The sequence below is a fragment of the Panulirus ornatus genome, chromosome 11 (genome assembly GCF_036320965.1).
Source record: "Panulirus ornatus isolate Po-2019 chromosome 11, ASM3632096v1, whole genome shotgun sequence".
Classification (NCBI taxonomy): domain Eukaryota; kingdom Metazoa; phylum Arthropoda; class Malacostraca; order Decapoda; family Palinuridae; genus Panulirus; species Panulirus ornatus.
The window spans coordinates 43,877,487-43,900,531 of NC_092234.1; the positions used below are offsets into that span (position 1 = coordinate 43,877,487).

A 23,045-nucleotide genomic window follows, 5' to 3' on the forward strand; every position below is an offset into this window, starting at 1 on the left:
TGGGGTTGTTAGGGAGGTAAATGCAAGAGTCCTGGAAAGAGGGGCAAGTATGAAGTCTGTTGGGGATGAGAGAGCTTGGGAAGTGAGTCAGTTGTTGTTCGCTGATGATACAGCGCTGGTGGCTGATTCATGTGAGAAACTGCAGAAGCTGGTGACTGAGTTTGGTAAAGTGTGTGGAAGAAGAAAGTTAAGAGTAAATGTGAATAAGAGCAAGGTTATTAGGTACAGTAGGGTTGAGGGTCAAGTCAATTGGGAGGTGAGTTTGAATGGAGAAAAACTGGAGGAAGTGAAGTGTTTTAGATATCTGGGAGTGGATCTGTCAGCGGATGGAACCATGGAAGCGGAAGTGGATCATAGGGTGGGGGAGGGGGTGAAAATTTTGGGAGCCTTGAAAAATGTGTGGAAGTCGAGAACATTATCTCGGAAAGCAAAAATGGGTATGTTTGAAGGAATAGTGGTTCCAACAATGTTGTATGGTTGCGAGGCGTGGGCTATGGATAGAGTTGTGCGCAGGAGGATGGATGTGCTGGAAATGAGATGTTTGAGGACAATGTGTGGTGTGAGGTGGTTTGATCGAGTAAGTAACGTAAGGGTAAGAGAGATGTGTGGAAATAAAAAGAGCGTGGTTGAGAGAGCAGAAGAGGGTGTTTTGAAATGGTTTGGGCACATGGAGAGAATGAGTGAGGAAAGATTGACCAAGAGGATATATGTGTCGGAGGTGGAGGGAACGAGGAGAAGAGGGAGACCAAATTGGAGGTGGAAAGATGGAGTGAAAAAGATTTTGTGTGATCGGGGCCTGAACATGCAGGAGGGTGAAAGGAGGGCAAGGAATAGAGTGAATTGGAGTGATGTGGTATACAGGGGTTGACGTGCTGTCAGTGGAGTGAATCAAGGCATGTGAAGCGTCTGGGGTAAACCATGGAAAGCTGTGTAGGTATGTATATTTGCGTGTGTGGACGTGTGTATGTACATGTGTATGGGGGGGGGGGGGTTGGGCCATTTCTTTCGTCTGTTTCCTTGCGCTACCTCGCAAACGCGGGAGACAGCGACAAAGTATAAAAAAAAAAAAAAAAAAAAAAAAAAAAAAAAAAACAATAAGACACTAGATAATTGTGTCATTAGGATATAGGGATGATGATGATGATGTCATTAGATTATGATATAGGAATGATGATATTAGATTATAATAATATAACAATATAACAATAAGACACTAGATAATTGTGTCATTACGATATAGGGATGATGATGATGATGTCATTAGATTATGATATAGGGATGATGATGATGATGTCATTAGATTATCATATAGGGATGATGATGATGTCATTAGATTATCATATAGGGATGATGATGATGATGATGTCATTAGATTATGATATAGGGATGATGATATTAGATTATAATAATATAACAAAAAACAATAAGACAGTAGATACCAGTCATCACTGGCATGTCTCCCCCAGACATCACTGGTCAGTCATCATATGTTAGTCATGACCGCTAGAGTTACCCCCAACATGTCTGCTACAGTTCATATACTGATGCTGGGGCACCCAACCATGAGGGGTCAACACGCTCTTAATGTGCTTTTGGATGCTGCGTTTGGCCTTCACAGCTTCCTTCTCTGGCCCAAGGATGTGGATGGCCTTGTAGGATTCGTCCCTGTGAGGGACATAGATGTCAACGCCGTGTTTCTTCCTGAGGGCGTCCACTATGTTGCCCCCCTTGCCCACGACGATCCCATGTTGGTTAGGATCGATGTTCAGTACCTTGAGGACGTGTCCTGAGGGCCATATCCTAGAGGGGCGATCCCCGTACCTGCTGCTGCACGCTACAGAGTGAAGGTCGACGTTCGTGGTTTGGGATAGGTCGATCACGCCCTTTATTTTCCGGCAGGCCTTCGTGACCGTCTCACGGTCGCCTGATATAACAATGTAGTGTAGGGCAGGGTAGGCGATGGTGACCTTGAGGTCATGCTGTTTGGCCAAGGTTTCCCAATCTAACTTTGATTGTTTATCGGCGAACATCTCCAGCCACTCTACCCACACGTCCGTCCTCCTCACTAATGGTGGTGAAGCAGGAGTGTTCTGGACCCATGCTGGTGATGGTGGGAAATACAGGAGTGGTGGTGGTGGAACATCGAACCGCTTTGGTGGTGGTGGAATGTAGTACCAGAATGGTACTGGTGGTGGATATTCGTAATTGGGTGGTGGTAGAAGTAGTGGAACATCAAACCGGACATTTGGTGGACACTCCTCCTTGGCTGGTGGGGCAACCATCTCAGCCTCTTGGGCTGTTGGAACAACCATCTCAGCCTTTTGGGCTGAAGGATCAACCATCTCAGCCTTCTGGGATTGCTGACCATCCATCTCAGCCTTTTGGGCTGGTGGAGCAACCGACTCAGCCTTCTGGGCGGGTGGGGCAACCATCTCAGTCTTTTGGGCTGGTGGAGCAACCTTCTCAGCCTTCTGGGCGGGTGGGGCAACCATCTCAGTCTTTTGGGCTGGTGGAGCAACCTTCTCAGCCTTTTGGGCTGGTGAAGCACTGTCCTTGGTTGATGCATGATCCTTCTCAGCCTTTTGGGCTGGTGGAGCAACCTTCTCAGCCTTTTGGGCTGGTGGAGCAACCTTCTCAGCCTTTTGGGCTGGTGGAGCAACCATCTTAGCCTTTTGGGCTGGAGGAGCAACCATCTCAGCCTTCTGGGCTGGAGGGGGAACCACCTCAGCCTTCTGGGCTGGAGGAGCAACCACCTCAGCCTTCTCGGCTGGTGGAGCAACCTTCTCAGCCTTTTGGGCTGGTGAAGCACTGTCCTTGGTTGATGCATGATCCTTCTCAGCCTTTTGGGCTGGTGGAGCAACCTTCTCAGCCTTTTGGGCTGGTGGAGCAACCTTCTCAGCCTTTTGGGCTGGTGGAGCAACCATCTTAGCCTTTTGGGCTGGAGGAGCAACCATCTCAGCCTTCTGGTCTGGAGGGGGAACCACCTCAGCCTTCTGGGCTGGAGGAGCAACCACCTCAGCCTTCTCGGCTCGTGGAGTAACCATCTCAGCCTTTGGGGGTGGTGGAGCAACCATCTTAGCCTTCTGGGCTGGTGTAGCAGCCTTCCCAGCCTTCTGGGCTGATGGGGCACTGTCCCTAGCTGCAGGAGTAACCTTTTTAGTCTTCTGGGCTGGTGGAGCAACCATATCAGCCTTCTGGGCTGGTGGAGCAACCTTCTCAACCTTCTGGGCTGATGGGGCACTGTCCCTAGCTGCAGGAGTAACCTTCTCAGTCTTCTGGGCTGGTGGAGCAACCATATCAGCCTTCTGGGCTGGTGGAGCAACCTTCTCAACCTTCTGGGCTGATGGGGCACTGTCCCTAGCTGCAGGAGTAACCTTTTCAGTCTTCTGGGCTGGTGGAGCAACCATATCAGCCTTCTGGGCTGGTGGAGCAACCTTCTCAACCTTCTGGGCTGATGGGGCAACCTTCTCAACCTTCTGGCCTGATCGGGCAATGTCCCTAGCTGGTTTAACAACCTTTTCAGCCTTCTTGGCTGGTGGAGCAACCATATCAACCTTTTTGGCTGGGGCAGCAGTTTCACTGGCTGGTGGAGCAGCCTTCTTAGCCTTCTTGGCTGGTGGAGCAACTATATCAGCCTTTTGGGCTGGTGGAGGAACCATCATAGCCTTTTGGGCTGGTGGAGCAACCTTCTGACCTGGTCGAACAGTGTCCCTGGATGGTGGTGGAGGAGGCTTCCTAGCCCTCTGGGCGAAGAAAGTTCGCGCCAACACCAACGCAGCGAGGGTCAGCCACAGGGCCATTCTCACACCCCAGGAGTGGATGAAGTACTGGCTGAAGAATCCGGCGAGGAGCTGGGGGTACGTCGCCTGCACCATGGGCTTGGACGCCAGCTCTACCAAGGTCACCAGGTTCCTGACGATGGCAAGTATGTCATAGTCTTGCACCTCCGGCACAGGTCGGCTGAAGGGCTTGCACTGCACCTGTCCCAGGAGAGGGAGGTGGACGGAATGCGCCTGGATGTGGCGTTCCTCCAGCACCGAGAGGAACTTCGCCTGCTCCTTGAGAAGGAAGTAGTTGATGAACGAGAACACCATGAAAGCCACGACGGGGCACAACACAATTGCTAACACGTATATTAAAGTTTTAGACATTTTTTTAAAAACCATTAGTTACAGGAATATGACTGGATGGCATGTTTTTACTAAGTGGAAACACAGTTGGGGACATAGCAGAGAATTTTTGTTGGCCGGGTAATGGTGTGGTGTGGGGTTATGGTGCGTGTGGGTGTGAAGATAGCCACAGGGTGTGGGGTTATGGAGGTGGGGTTGTGATAACAGCCCCAGAGTGTGGATTTATAATGTGTGTGGTTGTGATGATGGCCACAGGGTGTGGAGCTATGGGGAATGAGGTAGTGATGATAGCCACAGGGTGTGGATTTATGGTGTGTGTGGGTTACAAGATGGCCATAGGTTATGGGGTTATGGGGATGAGGTTGTGATGATGGCCACAGGGTTTTATGATGTGTGTGGGTGTGATGATGGCCACATGGTGTGGAGTTATGGTGGGTGGGGTAGTGACGATGGCCACAGGTTGTGGAGTTATGGTGGGTGGGGTTGTAATGATGGCCACAGGGTGTGGGGTTATGGTGGGTGGGGTAGTGAAGATGGCCACAGGGTGTGGGGTTATGGAGTGGGGTAGTGATGATGACCACATGGTGTGGAGTTATGGGGTGGAGTAGTGATCATGGCAACAGGGTGTGGAGTTATGTGGGTGAGGTAGTGATGATGTCCACAGGGTGTTGGGTTATGAGGTGGGGTAGTGATGATGGCCATAGGGTGTGGGCTTATAGGGGTGGGGTTGTGATGATGGCCACAGGGTGTTGGGTTATGGGGTGGGGTAGTGATGATGGCCATAGGGTGTGGGCTTATAGGGGTGGGGTTGTGATGATGGCCACAGGGTGTTGGGTTATGGGGTGGGGTAGTGATGATGGCCATAGGGTGTGATCTTATAGGGGTGGGGTTGTGATGAGGGCCGCAGGGGGTTATGGGGTGAAGTAGTGATGATGGCCACAGGGGGTTATGGGGTGAAGTAGTAATGATGGCCACAGGGTGCTGACGTATGGGGGTGGGGTAGTGATGATTCTAAAGGGTGTGGAGTTGTGGGGGTTGTATAGTGATGGCCACAGGGTGTGGAGTTATGGGGTGGGGTAGTGATGATGGCCACAGGGTGTCGAGTTATAGGGTCGTGTAGTCATGATGGCCACAGGGTGTCGAGTTATGGGGGTGGGGTAGTGATGATGCCCACAGGGTGTGGATTAAAAGGGTGGTTTAGTGATGATGGCCACAGGGTGTGGAGTTATGGGGTGGGGTTGTGATCTTGGCCATAGGGTGTAGAATTATGAAGGTGGGGTTCTGATGGTTGCCCCCTTGGGGTGGAGTTGTGATGATAGCCCCCCCCCCCCCGGGAGTGGGGTTCTAATGATTATATAATATAGGGATGATAAGGATGTTACTGTATTATGATATATAGAGATGATGTCATTATATTGTAACACAGGGATGATGATTATGATGACATCATTATGATATAGGTATGATTATGTCATTAGATTATGATATAGGGATGATGATATCATTAGATTATAATATAGGGATGATGATAATAATGTCATCGCTACTATAGGGATGATAATGATGATGTTATTATATGATATAATGATACTATTATATAATGTGGATGATAATGTCATCATTATATTATGATGTAGGGATTATATTGGTCATTATATTATAATATAGGGATGATGATTATGATAATGTCATTATGATAAAGGTATGATAATGTCATTAGATTATGATATACGAATGATGATTATGATGATGTCACTATGATTTAGGGGTGTTGATGTCATTATATCAAAACAAAGTGATTATGATGATATTCTGATAAAGGGATGATGATGATGATGTCATTATGATAAAGACTACAATTATACAGGGATGATATCATTACATTATAATATAACAAATCTATAAGACAATAGATAATGATGTCATTATGATATAGGGATGATGATGTCATTAGATTATAATAATATAGGGATGATATCATTACATTATAATATAACAAATCTATATGACACTAGATAATGATGTTATTATGATATAGTGATGATGTTGATGTCATTATATTATAATATAGCGATGATGATTATGATGATGTTATCAGATTATGATATAGGGATGATGATGATATCATTAGATGATAATAATGTAGGGATGATATTATAACATTATAATATAACAAATATATAAGACAATAGATAATTATGTCATTATTGATATAGGGATGATATCATTATATCATAATAATATAGGGATGATATCATTACATTATAATCATTATAATATAACAAATCTATAAGACACTAGATAATGATGTCATTATGATATAGGGATGATGATATCATTAGATTATAATAATATAGGGATGATATCATTACATTATAATATAACAAATCTATAAGACACTAGATAATGATGTTATTATGATATAGGGATGATGTTGATGTCATTATAATATAGCGATGATGATTATGATTATGTCATTAGATTATGATATAGAGATGATGATGATGATATCATTAGATGATAATAATGTACTTATTTGTTTTTTATTTTGCTTTGTCGCTGTCTCCCGCGTTTGCGAGGTAGCGCAAGGAAACAGACGAAAGAATGACCCAACCCGCCCACATACACATGTATATACATACACGTCCACACACGCAAATATACATACCCATACATCTCAATGTACACATATATATACATACACACAGACATATACATATATACACATGTACATAATTCATACTGTCTGCCTTTATTTGTTCCCATCGCCACCCCGCCACACATGGAATAGCAACCCCCTCCCCCCTCATGTGTGCGAGGTAGCGCTAGGAAAAGACACCAAAGGCCCCATTCGTTCACACTCAGTCTCTAGCTGTCATGTAATAATGCACCGAAACCACAGCTCCCTTTCAACATCTAGGCCCCACACAACTTTCCATGGTTTACCCCAGACGCTTCACATGCCCTGGTTCAATCCATTGACAGCACGTCGACCCCGGTATACCACATCGTTCCAATTCACTCTATTCCTTGCACGCCTTTCACCCTCCTGCATGTTCAGGCCCCGATCACTCAAAATATTTTTCACTCCATCTTTCCACCTAAAATTTGGTCTCCCACTTCTCCTCGTTCCCTCCACCTCTGACACATATATCCTCTTGGTCAATCTTTCCTCACTCATTCTCTTCATGTGACCAAACCATTTCAAAACACCCTCTTCTGCTCTCTCAACCACGCTCTTTTTATTTCCACACATCTCTCTTACCCTTACGTTACTTACTCGATCAAACCACCTCACACCACACATTGTCCTCAAACATCTCATTTCCAGCACATCCACCCTCCTCCGCACAACTCTATCCATAGCCCACGCCTCGCAACTATACAACATTGTTGGAACCACTATTCCTTCAAACATACCCATTTTTGCTTTCCGAGATAATGTTCTCGACTTCCACACATTCTTCAATGCTCCCAGAATTTTCGCCCCCTCCCCCACCCTATGATTCACTTCCGCTTCCATGGTTCCATCCGCTGCCAGATCCACTCCCAGATATCTAAAACACTTTACTTCCTCCAGCTTTTCTCCATTCAAACTTACCTCCCAATTGACTTGACCCTCAACCCTACTGTACCTAATAACCTTGCTCTTATTCACATTTACTCTTAACTTTCTTCTTTCACACACTTTACCAAACTCAGTCACCAGCTTCTGCAGTTTCTTACATGAGTCAGCCACCAGCGGTGTATCATCAGCGAACAACAACTGACTCACTTCCCAAGCTCTCTCATCCACAACACTAGATAATTGTGTCATTATGATGTGTGTGTGTGTGTGTGTGTGTGTGTGGGTGTGTATAAACTTACGTGTAATAGGAATGATAATAATAGTGACAATACTACTGACGATAATAATGGAAATGATCCATTCTTAACGCAAGGGATCCAGTGAAGTGATCAGCGTCTCAAGTGACATTACATATTGTACACTGATGATCTAGATCATCCTGGTGATGGTGTTATGTTACTCTTCCCAGGAGAAGTAAGGATATGCTAAGACAACCCACATCATATTAGATTATAATAATATAACAATATAACAATAAGACACTAGATAATTGTGTCATTAGGATATAGGGATGATGATGATGATGTCATTAGATTATGATATAGGAATGATGATATTAGATTATAATAATATAACAATATAACAATAAGACACTAGATAATTGTGTCATTACGATATAGGGATGATGATGATGATGTCATTAGATTATGATATAGGGATGATGATGATGATGTCATTAGATTATCATATAGGGATGATGATGATGATGTCATTAGATTATCATATAGGGATGATGATGATGATGATGATGTCATTAGATTATGATATAGGGATGATGATATTAGATTATAATAATATAACAAAAAACAATAAGACAGTAGATACCAGTCATCACTGGCATGTCTCCCCCAGACATCACTGGTCAGTCATCATATGTTAGTCATGACCGCTAGAGTTACCCCCAACATGTCTGCTACAGTTCATATACTGATGCTGGGGCACCCAACCATGAGGGGTCAACACGCTCTTAATGTGCTTTTGGATGCTGCGTTTGGCCTTCACAGCTTCCTTCTCTGGCCCAAGGATGTGGATGGCCTTGTAGGATTCGTCCCTGTGAGGGACATAGATGTCAACGCCGTGTTTCTTCCTGAGGGCGTCCACTATGTTGCCCCCCTTGCCCACGACGATCCCATGTTGGTTAGGATCAATGTTCAGTACCTTGAGGACGTGTCCTGAGGGCCATATCCTAGAGGGGCGATCCCCGTACCTGCTGCTGCACGCTACAGAGTGAAGGTCGACGTTCGTGGTTTGGGATAGGTCGATCACGCCCTTTATTTTCCGGCAGGCCTTCGTGACCGTCTCACGGTCGCCTGATATAACAATGTAGTGTAGGGCAGGGTAGGTGATGGTGACCTTGAGGTCATGCTGTTTGGCCAAGGTTTCCCAATCTAACTTTGATTGTTTATCGGCGAACATCTCCAGCCACTCTACCCACACGTCCGTCCTCCTCACTAATGGTGGTGAAGCAGGAGTGTTCTGGACCCATGCTGGTGATGGTGGGAAATACAGGAGTGGTGGTGGTGGAACATCGAACCGCTTTGGTGGTGGTGGAATGTAGTACCAGAATGGTACTGGTGGTGGATATTCGTAATTGGGTGGTGGTAGAAGTAGTGGAACATCAAACCGGACATTTGGTGGACACTCCTCCTTGGCTGGTGGGGCAACCATCTCAGCCTCTTGGGCTGTTGGAACAACCATCTCAGCCTTTTGGGCTGAAGGATCAACCATCTCAGCCTTCTGGGATTGCTGACCATCCATCTCAGCCTTTTGGGCTGGTGGAGCAACCGACTCAGCCTTCTGGGCGGGTGGGGCAACCATCTCAGTCTTTTGGGCTGGTGGAGCAACCTTCTCAGCCTTCTGGGCGGGTGGGGCAACCATCTCAGTCTTTTGGGCTGGTGGAGCAACCTTCTCAGCCTTTTGGGCTGGTGAAGCACTGTCCTTGGTTGATGCATGATCCTTCTCAGCCTTTTGGGCTGGTGGAGCAACCTTCTCAGCCTTTTGGGCTGGTGGAGCAACCTTCTCAGCCTTTTGGGCTGGTGGAGCAACCATCTTAGCCTTTTGGGCTGGAGGAGCAACCATCTCAGCCTTCTGGGCTGGAGGGGGAACCACCTCAGCCTTCTGGGCTGGAGGAGCAACCACCTCAGCCTTCTCGGCTGGTGGAGCAACCTTCTCAGCCTTTTGGGCTGGTGAAGCACTGTCCTTGGTTGATGCATGATCCTTCTCAGCCTTTTGGGCTGGTGGAGCAACCTTCTCAGCCTTTTGGGCTGGTGGAGCAACCTTCTCAGCCTTTTGGGCTGGTGGAGCAACCATCTTAGCCTTTTGGGCTGGAGGAGCAACCATCTCAGCCTTCTGGTCTGGAGGGGGAACCACCTCAGCCTTCTGGGCTGGAGGAGCAACCACCTCAGCCTTCTCGGCTCGTGGAGTAACCATCTCAGCCTTTGGGGGTGGTGGAGCAACCATCTTAGCCTTCTGGGCTGGTGTAGCAGCCTTCCCAGCCTTCTGGGCTGATGGGGCACTGTCCCTAGCTGCAGGAGTAACCTTTTCAGTCTTCTGGGCTGGTGGAGCAACCATATCAGCCTTCTGGGCTGGTGGAGCAACCTTCTCAACCTTCTGGGCTGATGGGGCACTGTCCCTAGCTGCAGGAGTAACCTTCTCAGTCTTCTGGGCTGGTGGAGCAACCATATCAGCCTTCTGGGCTGGTGGAGCAACCTTCTCAACCTTCTGGGCTGATGGGGCACTGTCCCTAGCTGCAGGAGTAACCTTTTCAGTCTTCTGGGCTGGTGGAGCAACCATATCAGCCTTCTGGGCTGGTGGAGCAACCTTCTCAACCTTCTGGGCTGATGGGGCACTGTCCCTAGCTGCAGGAGTAACCTTCTCAGTCTTCTGGGCTGGTGGAGCAACCATATCAGCCTTCTGGGCTGGTGGAGCAACCTTCTCAACCTTCTGGCCTGATCGGGCAGTGTCCCTAGCTGGTTTAACAACCTTTTCAGCCTTCTTGGCTGGTGGAGCAACCATATCAGCCTTTTTGGCTGGTGGAGCAGCCTTCTTAGCCTTCTTGGCTGGTGGAGGAACCATCATAGCCTTTTGGGCTGGTGGAGCAACCTTCTGACCTGGTCGAACAGTGTCCCTGGATGGTGGTGGAGGAGGCTTCCTAGCCCTCTGGGCGAAGAAAGTTCGCGCCAACACCAACGCAGCGAGGGTCAGCCACAGGGCCATTCTCACACCCCAGGAGTGGATGAAGTACTGGCTGAAGAATCCGGCGAGGAGCTGGGGGTACGTCGCCTGCACCATGGGCTTGGACGCCAGCTCTACCAAGGTCACCAGGTTCCTGACGATGGCAAGTATGTCATAGTCTTGCACCTCCGGCACAGGTCGGCTGAAGGGCTTGCACTGCACCTGTCCCAGGAGAGGGAGGTGGACGGAATGCGCCTGGATGTGGCGTTCCTCCAGCACCGAGAGGAACTTCGCCTGCTCCTTGAGAAGGAAGTAGTTGATGAACGAGAACACCATGAAAGCCACGACGGGGCACAACACAACTGCTAACACGTATATTAAAGTTTTAGACATTTTTTTAAAAACCATTAGTTACAGGAATATGACTGGATGGCATGTTTTTACTAAGTGGAAACACAGTTGGGGACATAGCAGAGAATTTTTGTTGGCCGGGTAATGGTGTGGTGTGGGGTTATGGTGCGTGTGGGTGTGAAGATAGCCACAGGGTGTGGGGTTATGGAGGTGGGGTTGTGATAACAGCCCCAGAGTGTGGATTTATAATGTGTGTGGTTGTGATGATGGCCACAGGGTGTGGAGCTATGGGGAATGAGGTAGTGATGATAGCCACAGGGTGTGGATTTATGGTGTGTGTGGGTTACAAGATGGCCATAGGTTATGGGGTTATGGGGATGAGGTTGTGATGATGGCCACAGGGTTTTATGATGTGTGTGGGTGTGATGATGGCCACATGGTGTGGAGTTATGGTGGGTGGGGTAGTGACGATGGCCACAGGTTGTGGAGTTATGGTGGGTGGGGTTGTGATGATGGCCACAGGGTGTGGGGTTATGGTGGGTGGGGTAGTGAAGATGGCCACAGGGTGTGGGGTTATGGAGTGGGGTAGTGATGATGACCACATGGTGTGGAGTTATGGGGTGGAGTAGTGATCATGGCAACAGGGTGTGGAGTTATGTGGGTGAGGTAGTGATGATGTCCACAGGGTGTTGGGTTATGGGGTGGGGTAGTGATGATGGCCATAGGGTGTGGGCTTATAGGGGTGGGGTTGTGATGATGGCCACAGGGTGTTGGGTTATGGGATGGGGTAGTGATGATGGCCATAGGGTGTGGGCTTATAGGGGTGGGGTTGTGATGATGGCCACAGGGTGTTGGGTTATGGGGTGGGGTAGTGATGATGGCCATAGGGTGTGGGCTTATAGGGGTGGGGTTGTGATGAGGGCCGCAGGGGGTTATGGGGTGAAGTAGTGATGATGGCCACAGGGGGTTATGGGGTGAAGTAGTAATGATGGCCACAGGGTGCTGACGTATGGGGGTGGGGTAGTGATGATTCTAAAGGGTGTGGAGTTGTGGGGGTTGTATAGTGATGGCCACAGGGTGTGGAGTTATGGGGTGGGGTAGTGATGATGGCCACAGGGTGTCGAGTTATAGGGTCGTGTAGTCATGATGGCCACAGGGTGTCGAGTTATGGGGGTGGGGTAGTGATGATGCCCACAGGGTGTGGATTAAAAGGGTGGTTTAGTGATGATGGCCACAGGGTGTGGAGTTATGGGGTGGGGTTGTGATCTTGGCCATAGGGTGTAGAATTATGAAGGTGGGGTTCTGATGGTTGCCCCCTTGGGGTGGAGTTGTGATGATAGCCCCCCCCCCCCGGGGGTGGGGTTCTAATGATTATATAATATAGGGATGATAAGGATGTTACTGTATTATGATATAGAGATGATGTCATTATATTGTAACACAGGGATGATGATTATGATGACATCATTATGATATAGGTATGATTATGTCATTAGATTATGATATAGGGATGATGATATCATTAGATTATAATATAGGGATGATGATAATAATGTCATCGCTACTATAGGGATGATAATGATGATGTTATTATATGATATAATGATACTATTATATAATGTGGATGATAATGTCATCATTATATTATGATGTAGGGATTATATTGGTCATTATATTATAATATAGGGATGATGATTATGATAATGTCATTATGATAAAGGTATGATAATGTCATTAGATTATGATATACGAATGATGATTATGATGATGTCACTATGATTTAGGGGTGTTGATGTCATTATATCAAAACAAAGTGATTATGATGATGTCATTCTGATAAAGGGATGATGATGATGATGTCATTATGATAAAGACTACAATTATACAGGGATGATATCATTACATTATAATATAACAAATCTATAAGACAATAGATAATGATGTCATTATGATATAGGGATGATGATGTCATTAGATTATAATAATATAGGGATGATATCATTACATTATAATATAACAAATCTATATGACACTAGATAATGATGTTATTATGATATAGGGATGATGTTGATGTCATTATATTATAATATAGCGATGATGATTATGATGATGTTATCAGATTATGATATAGGGATGATGATGATATCATTAGATGATAATAATGTAGGGATGATATCATAACATTATAATATAACAAATATATAAGACAATAGATAATTATGTCATTATTGATATAGGGATGATATCATTATATCATAATAATATAGGGATGATATCATTACATTATAATCATTATAATATAACAAATCTATAAGACACTAGATAATGATGTCATTATGATATAGGGATGATGATATCATTAGATTATAATAATATAGGGATGATATCATTACATTATAATATAACAAATCTATAAGACACTAGATAATGATGTTATTATGATATAGGGATGATGTTGATGTCATTATAATATAGCGATGATGATTATGATTATGTCATTAGATTATGATATAGAGATGATGATGATGATATCATTAGATGATAATAATGTACTTATTTGTTTTTTATTCTGCTTTGTCGCTGTCTCCCGCGTTTGCGAGGTAGCGCAAGGAAACAGACGTAAGAATGGCCCAACCCGCCCACATACACATGTATATACATACACGTCCACACACGCAAATATACATACCCATACATCTCAATGTACACATATATATACACACACACAGACATATACATATATACACATGTACATAATTCATACTGTCTGCCTTTATTTGTTCCCATCGCCACCCCGCCACACATGGAATAGCAACCCCCTCCCCCCTCATGTGTGCGAGGTAGCGCTAGGAAAAGACACCAAAGGCCCCATTCGTTCACACTCAGTCTCTAGCTGTCATGTAATAATGCACCGAAACCACAGCTCCCTTTCCACATCTAGGCCCCACACAACTTTCCATGGTTTACCCCAGACGCTTCACATGCCCTGGTTCAATCCATTGACAGCACGTCGACCCCGGTATACCACATCGTTCCAATTCACTCTATTCCTTGCACGCCTTTCACCCTCCTGCATGTTCAGGCCCCGATCACTCAAAATATTTTTCACTCCATCTTTCCACCTAAAATTTGGTCTCCCACTTCTCCTCGTTCCCTCCACCTCTGACACATATATCCTCTTGGTCAATCTTTCCTCACTCATTCTCTTCATGTGACCAAACCATTTCAAAACACCCTCTTCTGCTCTCTCAACCACGCTCTTTTTATTTCCACACATCTCTCTTACCCTTACGTTACTTACTCGATCAAACCACCTCACACCACACATTGTCCTCAAACATCTCATTTCCAGCACATCCACCCTCCTCCGCACAACTCTATCCATAGCCCACGCCTCGCAACTATACAACATTGTTGGAACCACTATTCCTTCAAACATACCCATTTTTGCTTTCCGAGATAATGTTCTCGACTTCCACACATTCTTCAATGCTCCCAGAATTTTCGCCCCCTCCCCCACCCTATGATTCACTTCCGCTTCCATGGTTCCATCCGCTGCCAGATCCACTCCCAGATATCTAAAACACTTTACTTCCTCCAGCTTTTCTCCATTCAAACTTACCTCCCAATTGACTTGACCCTCAACCCTACTGTACCTAATAACCTTGCTCTTATTCACATTTACTCTTAACTTTCTTCTTTCACACACTTTACCAAACTCAGTCACCAGCTTCTGCAGTTTCTTACATGAGTCAGCCACCAGCGGTGTATCATCAGCGAACAACAACTGACTCACTTCCCAAGCTCTCTCATCCACAACACTAGATAATTGTGTCATTATGATGTGTGTGTGTGTGTGTGTGTGTGTGTGGGTGTGTATAAACTTACGTGTAATAGGAATGATAATAATAGTGACAATACTACTGACGATAATAATGGAAATGATCCATTCTTAACGCAAGGGATCCAGTGAAGTGATCAGCGTCTCAAGTGACATTACATATTGTACACTGATGATCTAGATCATCCTGGTGATGGTGTTATGTTACTCTTCCCAGGAGAAGTAAGGATATGCTAAGACAACCCACATCATATTAGATTATAATAATATAACAATATAACAATAAGACACTAGATAATTGTGTCATTAGGATATAGGGATGATGATGATGATGTCATTAGATTATGATATAGGAATGATGATATTAGATTATAATAATATAACAATATAACAATAAGACACTAGATAATTGTGTCATTACGATATAGGGATGATGATGATGATGTCATTAGATTATGATATAGGGATGATGATGATGATGTCATTAGATTATCATATAGGGATGATGATGATGATGTCATTAGATTATCATATAGGGATGATGATGATGATGATGTCATTAGATTATGATATAGGGATGATGATATTAGATTATAATAATATAACAAAAAACAATAAGACAGTAGATACCAGTCATCACTGGCATGTCTCCCCCAGACATCACTGGTCAGTCATCATATGTTAGTCATGACCGCTAGAGTTACCCCCAACATGTCTGCTACAGTTCATATACTGATGCTGGGGCACCCAACCACGAGGGGTCAACACGCTCTTAATGTGCTTTTGGATGCTGCGTTTGGCCTTCACAGCTTCCTTCTCTGGCCCAAGGATGTGGATGGCCTTGTAGGATTCGTCCCTGTGAGGGACATAGATGTCAACGCCGTGTTTCTTCCTGAGGGCGTCCACTATGTTGCCCCCCTTGCCCACGACGATCCCATGTTGGTTAGGATCGATGTTCAGTACCTTGAGGACGTGGCCTGAGGGCCATATCCTAGAGGGACGATCCTCGTACCTGGTGCTGCACGCTACAGAGAGAAGGTCGACGTTCGTGGTTTGGGATAGGTCGATCACGCCCTTTATTTTCCGGCATGCCTTCGTGACCGTCTCACGGTCGCCTGATATAACAATGTAGTGTAGGGCAGGGTAGGTGATGGTGACCTTGAGGTCATGCTGTTTGGCCAAGGTTTCCCAATCTAACTTTGATTGTTTATCGGCGAACATCTCCAGCCACTCTACCCACACGTCCGTCCTCCTCACTAATGGTGGTGAAGCAGGAGTGTTCTGGACCCATGCTGGTGATGGTGGGAAATACAGGAGTGGTGGTGGTGGAACATCGAACCGCTTTGGTGGTGGTGGAATGTAGTACCAGAATGGTACTGGTGGTGGATATTCGTAATTGGGTGGTGGTAGAAGTAGTGGAACATCAAACCGGACATTTGGTGGACACTCCTCCTTGGCTGGTGGGGCAACCATCTCAGCCTCTTGGGCTGTTGGAACAACCATCTCAGCCTTTTGGGCTGAAGGATCAACCATCTCAGCCTTCTGGGATTGCTGACCATCCATCTCAGCCTTTTGGGCTGGTGGAGCAACCGACTCAGCCTTCTGGGCGGGTGGGGCAACCATCTCAGTCTTTTGGGCTGGTGGAGCAACCTTCTCAGCCTTCTGGGCGGGTGGGGCAACCATCTCAGTCTTTTGGGCTGGTGGAGCAACCTTCTCAGCCTTTTGGGCTGGTGAAGCACTGTCCTTGGTTGATGCATGATCCTTCTCAGCCTTTTGGGCTGGTGGAGCAACCTTCTCAGCCTTTTGGGCTGGTGGAGCAACCTTCTCAGCCTTTTGGGCTGGTGGAGCAACCATCTTAGCCTTTTGGGCTGGAGGAGCAACCATCTCAGCCTTCTGGGCTGGAGGGGGAACCACCTCAGCCTTCTGGGCTGGAGGAGCAACCACCTCAGCCTTCTCGGCTGGTGGAGCAACCTTCTCAGCCTTTTGGGCTGGTGAAGCACTGTCCTTGGTTGATGCATGATCCTTCTCAGCCTTTTGGGCTGGTGGAGCAACCTTCTCAGCCTTTTGGGCTGGTGGAGCAACCTTCTCAGCCTTTTGGGCTGGTGGAGCAACCATCTTAGCCTTTTGGGCTGGAGGAGCAACCATCTCAGCCTTCTGGTCTGGAGGGGGAACCACCTCAGCCTTCTGGGCTGGAGGAGCAACCACCTCAGCCTTCTCGGCTCGTGGAGTAACCATCTCAGCCTTTGGGGGTGGTGGAGCAACCATCTTAGCCTTCTGGGCTGGTGTAGCAGCCTTCCCAGCCTTCTGGGCTGATGGGGCACTGTCCCTAGCTGCAGGAGTAACCTTTTCAGTCTTCTGGGCTGGTGGAGCAACCATATCAGCCTTCTGGGCTGGTGGAGCAACCTTCTCAACCTTCTGGGCTGATGGGGCACTGTCCCTAGCTGCAGGAGTAACCTTCTCAGTCTTCTGGGCTGGTGGAGCAACCATATCAGCCTTCTGGGCTGGTGGAGCAACCTTCTCAACCTTCTGGGCTGATGGGGCACTGTCCCTAGCTGCAGGAGTAACCTTTTCAGTCTTCTGGGCTGGTGGAGCAACCATATCAGCCTTCTGGGCTGGTGGAGCAACCTTCTCAACCTTCTGGGCTGATGGGGCACTGTCCCTAGCTGCAGGAGTAACCTTCTCAGTCTTCTGGGCTGGTGGAGCAACCATATCAGCCTTCTGGGCTGGTGGAGCAACCTTCTCAACCTTCTGGCCTGATCGGGCAGTGTCCCTAGCTGGTTTAACAACCTTTTCAGCCTTCTTGGCTGGTGGAGCAACCATATCAGCCTTTTTGGCTGGGGCAGCAGTTTCCCTGGCTGGTGGAGCAGCCTTCTTAGCCTTCTTGGCTGGTGGAGCAACTATATCAGCCTTTTGGGCTGGTGGAGGAACCATCATAGCCTTTTGGGCTGGTGGAGCAACCTTCTGACCTGGTCGAACAGTGTCCCTGGATGGTGGTGGAGGAGGCTTCCTAGCCCTCTGGGCGAAGAAAGTTCGCGCCAACACCAACGCAGCGAGGGTCAGCCACAGGGCCATTCTCACACCCCAGGAGTGGATGAAGTACTGGCTGAAGAATCCGGCGAGGAGCTGGGGGTACGTCGCCTGCACCATGGGCTTGGACGCCAGCTCTACCAAGGTCACCAGGTTCCTGACGATGGCAAGTATGTCATAGTCTTGCACCTCCGGCACAGGTCGGCTGAAGGGCTTGCACTGCACCTGTCCCAGGAGAGGGAGGTGGACGGAATGCGCCTGGATGTGGCGTTCCTCCAGCACCGAGAGGAACTTCGCCTGCTCCTTGAGAAGGAAGTAGTTGATGAACGAGAACACCATGAAAGCCACGACGGGGCACAACACAACTGCTAACACGTATATTAAAGTTTTAGACATTTTTTTAAAAACCATTAGTTACAGGAATATGACTGGATGGCATGTTTTTACTAAGTGGAAACACAGTTGGGGACATAGCAGAGAATTTTTGTTGGCCGGGTAATGGTGTGGTGTGGGGTTATGGGGTGTGTGGGTGTGATGATGACCACAACGTGTAGAATTATGGGGGTGGTGTAGTGATGATGGCCACAGGGTGTGGGGTTATGGGGTGTGTGGGTGTGATGACCACAGCGTGTGGGGTTATGGAGGTGGGGTTGTGATGATGGCCACAGGGTGTGGTGTTATGGTGTGTGTGGGTGTGATAATGGCCACAGGGTGTGGAGTTATACTGTGTGTGGTTGTGATGATGGCCACAGGGTGTGGACTTATGGGGAATGGGGTAGTGATGATGGCCATAGGGTGTGGATTTATGGTGTGTGTGGGTTACAAGATGGCCACAGGGTATGGGGTTATAGGGATGAGGTTGTGATAATGGCCACAGGGTGTGTTATGATGTGTGTGGGTGTGATGATGGCCACAGGGTGTGTTATGATGTGGGTGGGTGTGATGATGGCCACAGGGTGTGGAGTTATGGTGGGTGGGGTAGTGATGATGGCCACAGGGCGTGGAGTTTTGGGGTGAGGTAGTGATGATGGTCACAGGGTGTGGGGTTATGGGGTGGGGTAGTGATGATGGTCACAGGGTGTGGGGTTATGGGGTGGGGTAGTGATGATGGCCACAGGGTGTGGGGTTATGTGGGTGGGGTAGTGATGATGGCCACAGGGTGTGGAGTTATGGTGGGTGGGGTAGTGATGATGGCCACAGGGCGTGGAGTTTTGGGGTGAGGTAGTGATGATGGTCACAGGGTGTGGGGTTATGGGGTGGGGTAGTGATGATGGTCACAGGGTGTGGGGTTATGGGGTGGGGTAGTGATGATGGCCACAGGGTGTGCAGTTATGTGGGTGGGGTAGTGATGATGGCCACAGGGTCTGGAGTTATGCGGTGAGGTAGTGATGATTGCCACAGGGTGTGGGGTTATGAAGGTGAGGTTCTGATGGTTGCCCCCATGGGTTGGGGTTGTGATGATTGCTCCCCCGGGGGTGGGGTTGTAATGATTATATAGGGATGATAATGATGATAATGATGTCATTGTATTATAATAGAGATATGATGTCATTATATTGTAACGGAGATGATGATTATGATGACATCATTATGATATAGGTATGATTGTCATTAAATTATATCATACCTAGATTATATAAAAATGACACAATTATCTAGTGTCATAGATTTGTTATATTATAATGATAATGATATCATCCCCATATTATTATAATCTAATGATATCATCATCATCCCTACATCATAATGACATCATCATCTTGTAGATTTTTCAAATTATAATGTAATGATATCATTCCAATAACCTAATGACATCATAATCATCATCCCTATGACTATAATGACTAACATAATCATCATCACTATATCATAATATAATGACATCAACATCATCCCTATATCAAAATATGATGACATTATCATCCCTATACAATATATCATCATTATCATTATATATTATTATGACATCATCATCATTCTCATCCTCATTATCATCATTATCCCTATATTAAAATCTAATGACATTATCATCCCTATATTATAACATAATGATATCATCATCATCCCTATATTATAGTATAATGACATCATTATCATCCTATATCATAATCTAATGACAACATTATCATCTCTATATCATAATATAATGACATCATTATCATCCCTATATCATAATATAATGACATCATTATCATCTCTATATCATAATATGACATCATTATCATCCCTATATCATAATATAATGACATCATTATCATCCATATAATCTAATGACATCATTATCATCCCTATATCATAATATAATGACATCATTATCATCCCTATAATCTAATGACATCATTATCATCCCTATATCATAATATAATGACATCATTATCATCCCTATAATAATATAAAGACATCATCATCATCATCATCCATACGCCACACAGACAAGTGTTCCACAACCCCACACAGTCTTCCATACAATATAACAGGTGTTCCATACACAACACAATGTTCCATACCCCACATACATTGAGAGAGCAGAAGAGGGTGTTTTGAAATGGTTTGGGCACATGGAGAGAATGAGTGAGGAAAGATTGACCAAGAGGATATATGTGTCGGAGGTGGAGGGAACGAGGAGTAGTGGGAGACCAAATTGGAGGTGGAAAGATGGAGTGAAAAAGATTTTGAGTGACATACACACAGACAGTCTTGCACTAGATAAACTCAAACACACACACGAAAGCCTTATCACTTCACAGTCGCCACCTACCATCTCCTGACACTTGGAACTGCTGTTATCTTAAAGGCACCACCTGGCCTTACCTATACACCTGTGTGTGTGTGTGTGTGTGTGTGTGTGTGTGTGTGTGTGTGTGTGTGTGCTACTTTATTCCTAGTGTGTGCTGTGGGCGTCGGCGCCCGTGTGGGCTGTACAGGATGAACGACGGGGTAGGAAAAGAAAAACAACCAAACAAACAAAAAAAAAAAGACGTGCCGTTGTGGGCACGACGAAGGTGGTGGAGGGAGGGAGGACGGGTCGTGGTCGTCGTGTAACTGGGGAAACACCACGACGACCACCACGGCCACGGCGACGACCACCAGCAGATGCTCTCTCTCTCTCTCTCTCTCTCTCTCTCTCTCTCTCTCTCTCTCTCTCTCTCTCTCTCTCGATCATTACACCGATAAATCGGCCCCCACAACAGGGGGGAATAGTCGTCCGATACAATATTCGGCCGATACAATATTCGGCCGATACAATATTCAATAATGACTCTTCGCCTGACTAAGGGGAGAGGGGGGGAGGAAGGGAAGGGAGGGGTCCTCCTCCTCCTCCCATCAACACCCCCCCACCCCACCCCTCCTCCCTCGGGCTGGGAGCCACGCTGACTAACCCCCATCATTTTTACCCCCCCCCCCCACTTTCCCCCACCTTCGAGCACGGCGCTACGACGGGCACTTGAGGACGACCCTTGCCAACAGCAGATCATCTCTGTCAATTGCCAACAGTACAAGACCCTGCCAACAATATGCGACACTTGACAACAGTATGATACCCCTAGCAACAGTAAGGCCATCCACCAACGGCACGGACCATCTAACAGTAAGGGACACCTGTTAACAGAGAGGAACACCCATCAACAGAGAACACAATGCCCTTGGTAACCGCAAATACCAGACTAGACCCCCCGTCGCCCCGCCTCGTCTCTTGGTATCGACAGGTACCGAGTAACACCAGGCCCAGGTAACCACAAGTACGTGCATGATGGTATGAGGACCTGGATACAGCAGCTGGTTCGGTGGAAATGTAGGACTCGCTGACACCAATCGTTCCCTGACTTCGATGTCTCGCAAGAATCCATTGCCGACTTCGATGTCTCACAGGATCCATTGTTCTCCTACCTCGATGTCTCACAGAATCATTCTTCTACTTCGATGTCTCACAAGAACCATTCTTCTACTTCGATGTCTCACAAGAACCATTCTTCTACTTCGATGTCTCACAAGAACCATTCTTCTACTTCGATGTCTCACAGGAACCATTCTTCTACTTCGATGTCTCACGAGAAACATCCTCCCACTTCGATGTCTCACAGGATTTACTGTCCCACTTCGATGTCCTTAAAAGAACCTTTCTTCGCCTTCGACGTGAGGGACACAGCGAGTCCTGGGGCGTCTGTGGTTCTCATGACCGCCCTCCCCTCCATCATATACCACATAATATATATATGAGATTAACTCCCTAAAGTTTGGCTTTTCAGAGACCGTAATAAAACGAAAACAACCCGTCGTTTCTGGACGATGATTTATGAAATGTAGGTCCCACCCCGGGTGAAGCTCGGGGAAAATACGACAGAATGAAAGTTAATTATGACCTTCTGGGTGAGGGAGGGATTGGGGGGGTTACAAAGGCAGACAGCAGACGTTGATTTAGGAACTACTACCACCCGGAACCCGTAAAAGGTGTATATGTATATATATATATATATATATATACATATATATATATATATATATATATATATATATATATATATATATATATATATATATATATATATATATATATATATATGCTAGACGAGGAACGAAACACGATTCAATCATTGTCCAGCGTAACGTTTCATTCATTCCACTGCCTGGGGTAGGAGTAGGGGCGGGGCACCACCAGACGTCACTGACGAGGTAAATCACTTCATCTGGCACGTCTGCCTAGCAGTAAATGACGATAATAATAATAACAACAACAACAACAACAACAATAATAATAATAATAATGATAATAATACTACTAATAATACTACTACTACTACTACTACTACTAATAATAATAATAATAATAATAATAATAATAATGATAATAATAAAATGATAATAATAATCAATAATAATAATAATAATAATAATA

The 23,045-nt window shown here is 46.2% G+C and overlaps 4 protein-coding genes across 5 annotated transcripts in view; all 4 read right to left on the reverse strand.

Annotated features, from left to right (window-relative positions):
* LOC139751445 (uncharacterized) overlaps positions 1-23,045 on the reverse strand; it is a 386,310-nt gene that overhangs the window by 218,351 nt on the left and 144,914 nt on the right. The gene's annotated exons all lie outside the window — the stretch shown is intronic.
* On the reverse strand, positions 1,407-4,166 carry LOC139751441 (uncharacterized). The gene is made up of 2 exons (XM_071666857.1): positions 3,555-4,166; positions 1,407-3,524 (listed from the first exon to the last, which is right to left on the reverse strand). The coding sequence occupies exons 1-2, from the start codon at positions 4,164-4,166 to the stop codon at positions 1,491-1,493; spliced, it is 2,646 nt and encodes an 881-aa protein (XP_071522958.1). The 3' UTR covers positions 1,407-1,490.
* Positions 8,551-11,314, reverse strand: LOC139751443 (uncharacterized). The gene is made up of 2 exons (XM_071666858.1): positions 9,664-11,314; positions 8,551-9,603 (listed from the first exon to the last, which is right to left on the reverse strand). Exons 1-2 carry the CDS (start codon positions 11,266-11,268, stop codon positions 8,635-8,637), a joined length of 2,574 nt encoding a protein of 857 aa, XP_071522959.1. The 5' UTR covers positions 11,269-11,314; the 3' UTR covers positions 8,551-8,634.
* On the reverse strand, positions 15,716-18,536 carry LOC139751444 (uncharacterized). 2 transcript variants are annotated; one of them, XM_071666859.1, is made up of 2 exons: positions 17,951-18,536; positions 15,716-17,920 (listed from the first exon to the last, which is right to left on the reverse strand). In XM_071666859.1, exons 1-2 carry the CDS (start codon positions 18,488-18,490, stop codon positions 15,806-15,808), a joined length of 2,655 nt encoding a protein of 884 aa, XP_071522960.1. In that variant the 5' UTR covers positions 18,491-18,536; the 3' UTR covers positions 15,716-15,805. The 2 variants fall into 2 exon arrangements, with proteins under 2 accessions (XP_071522960.1, XP_071522961.1); XM_071666860.1 differs by having other exon boundaries at positions 15,716-16,774; positions 16,835-18,536.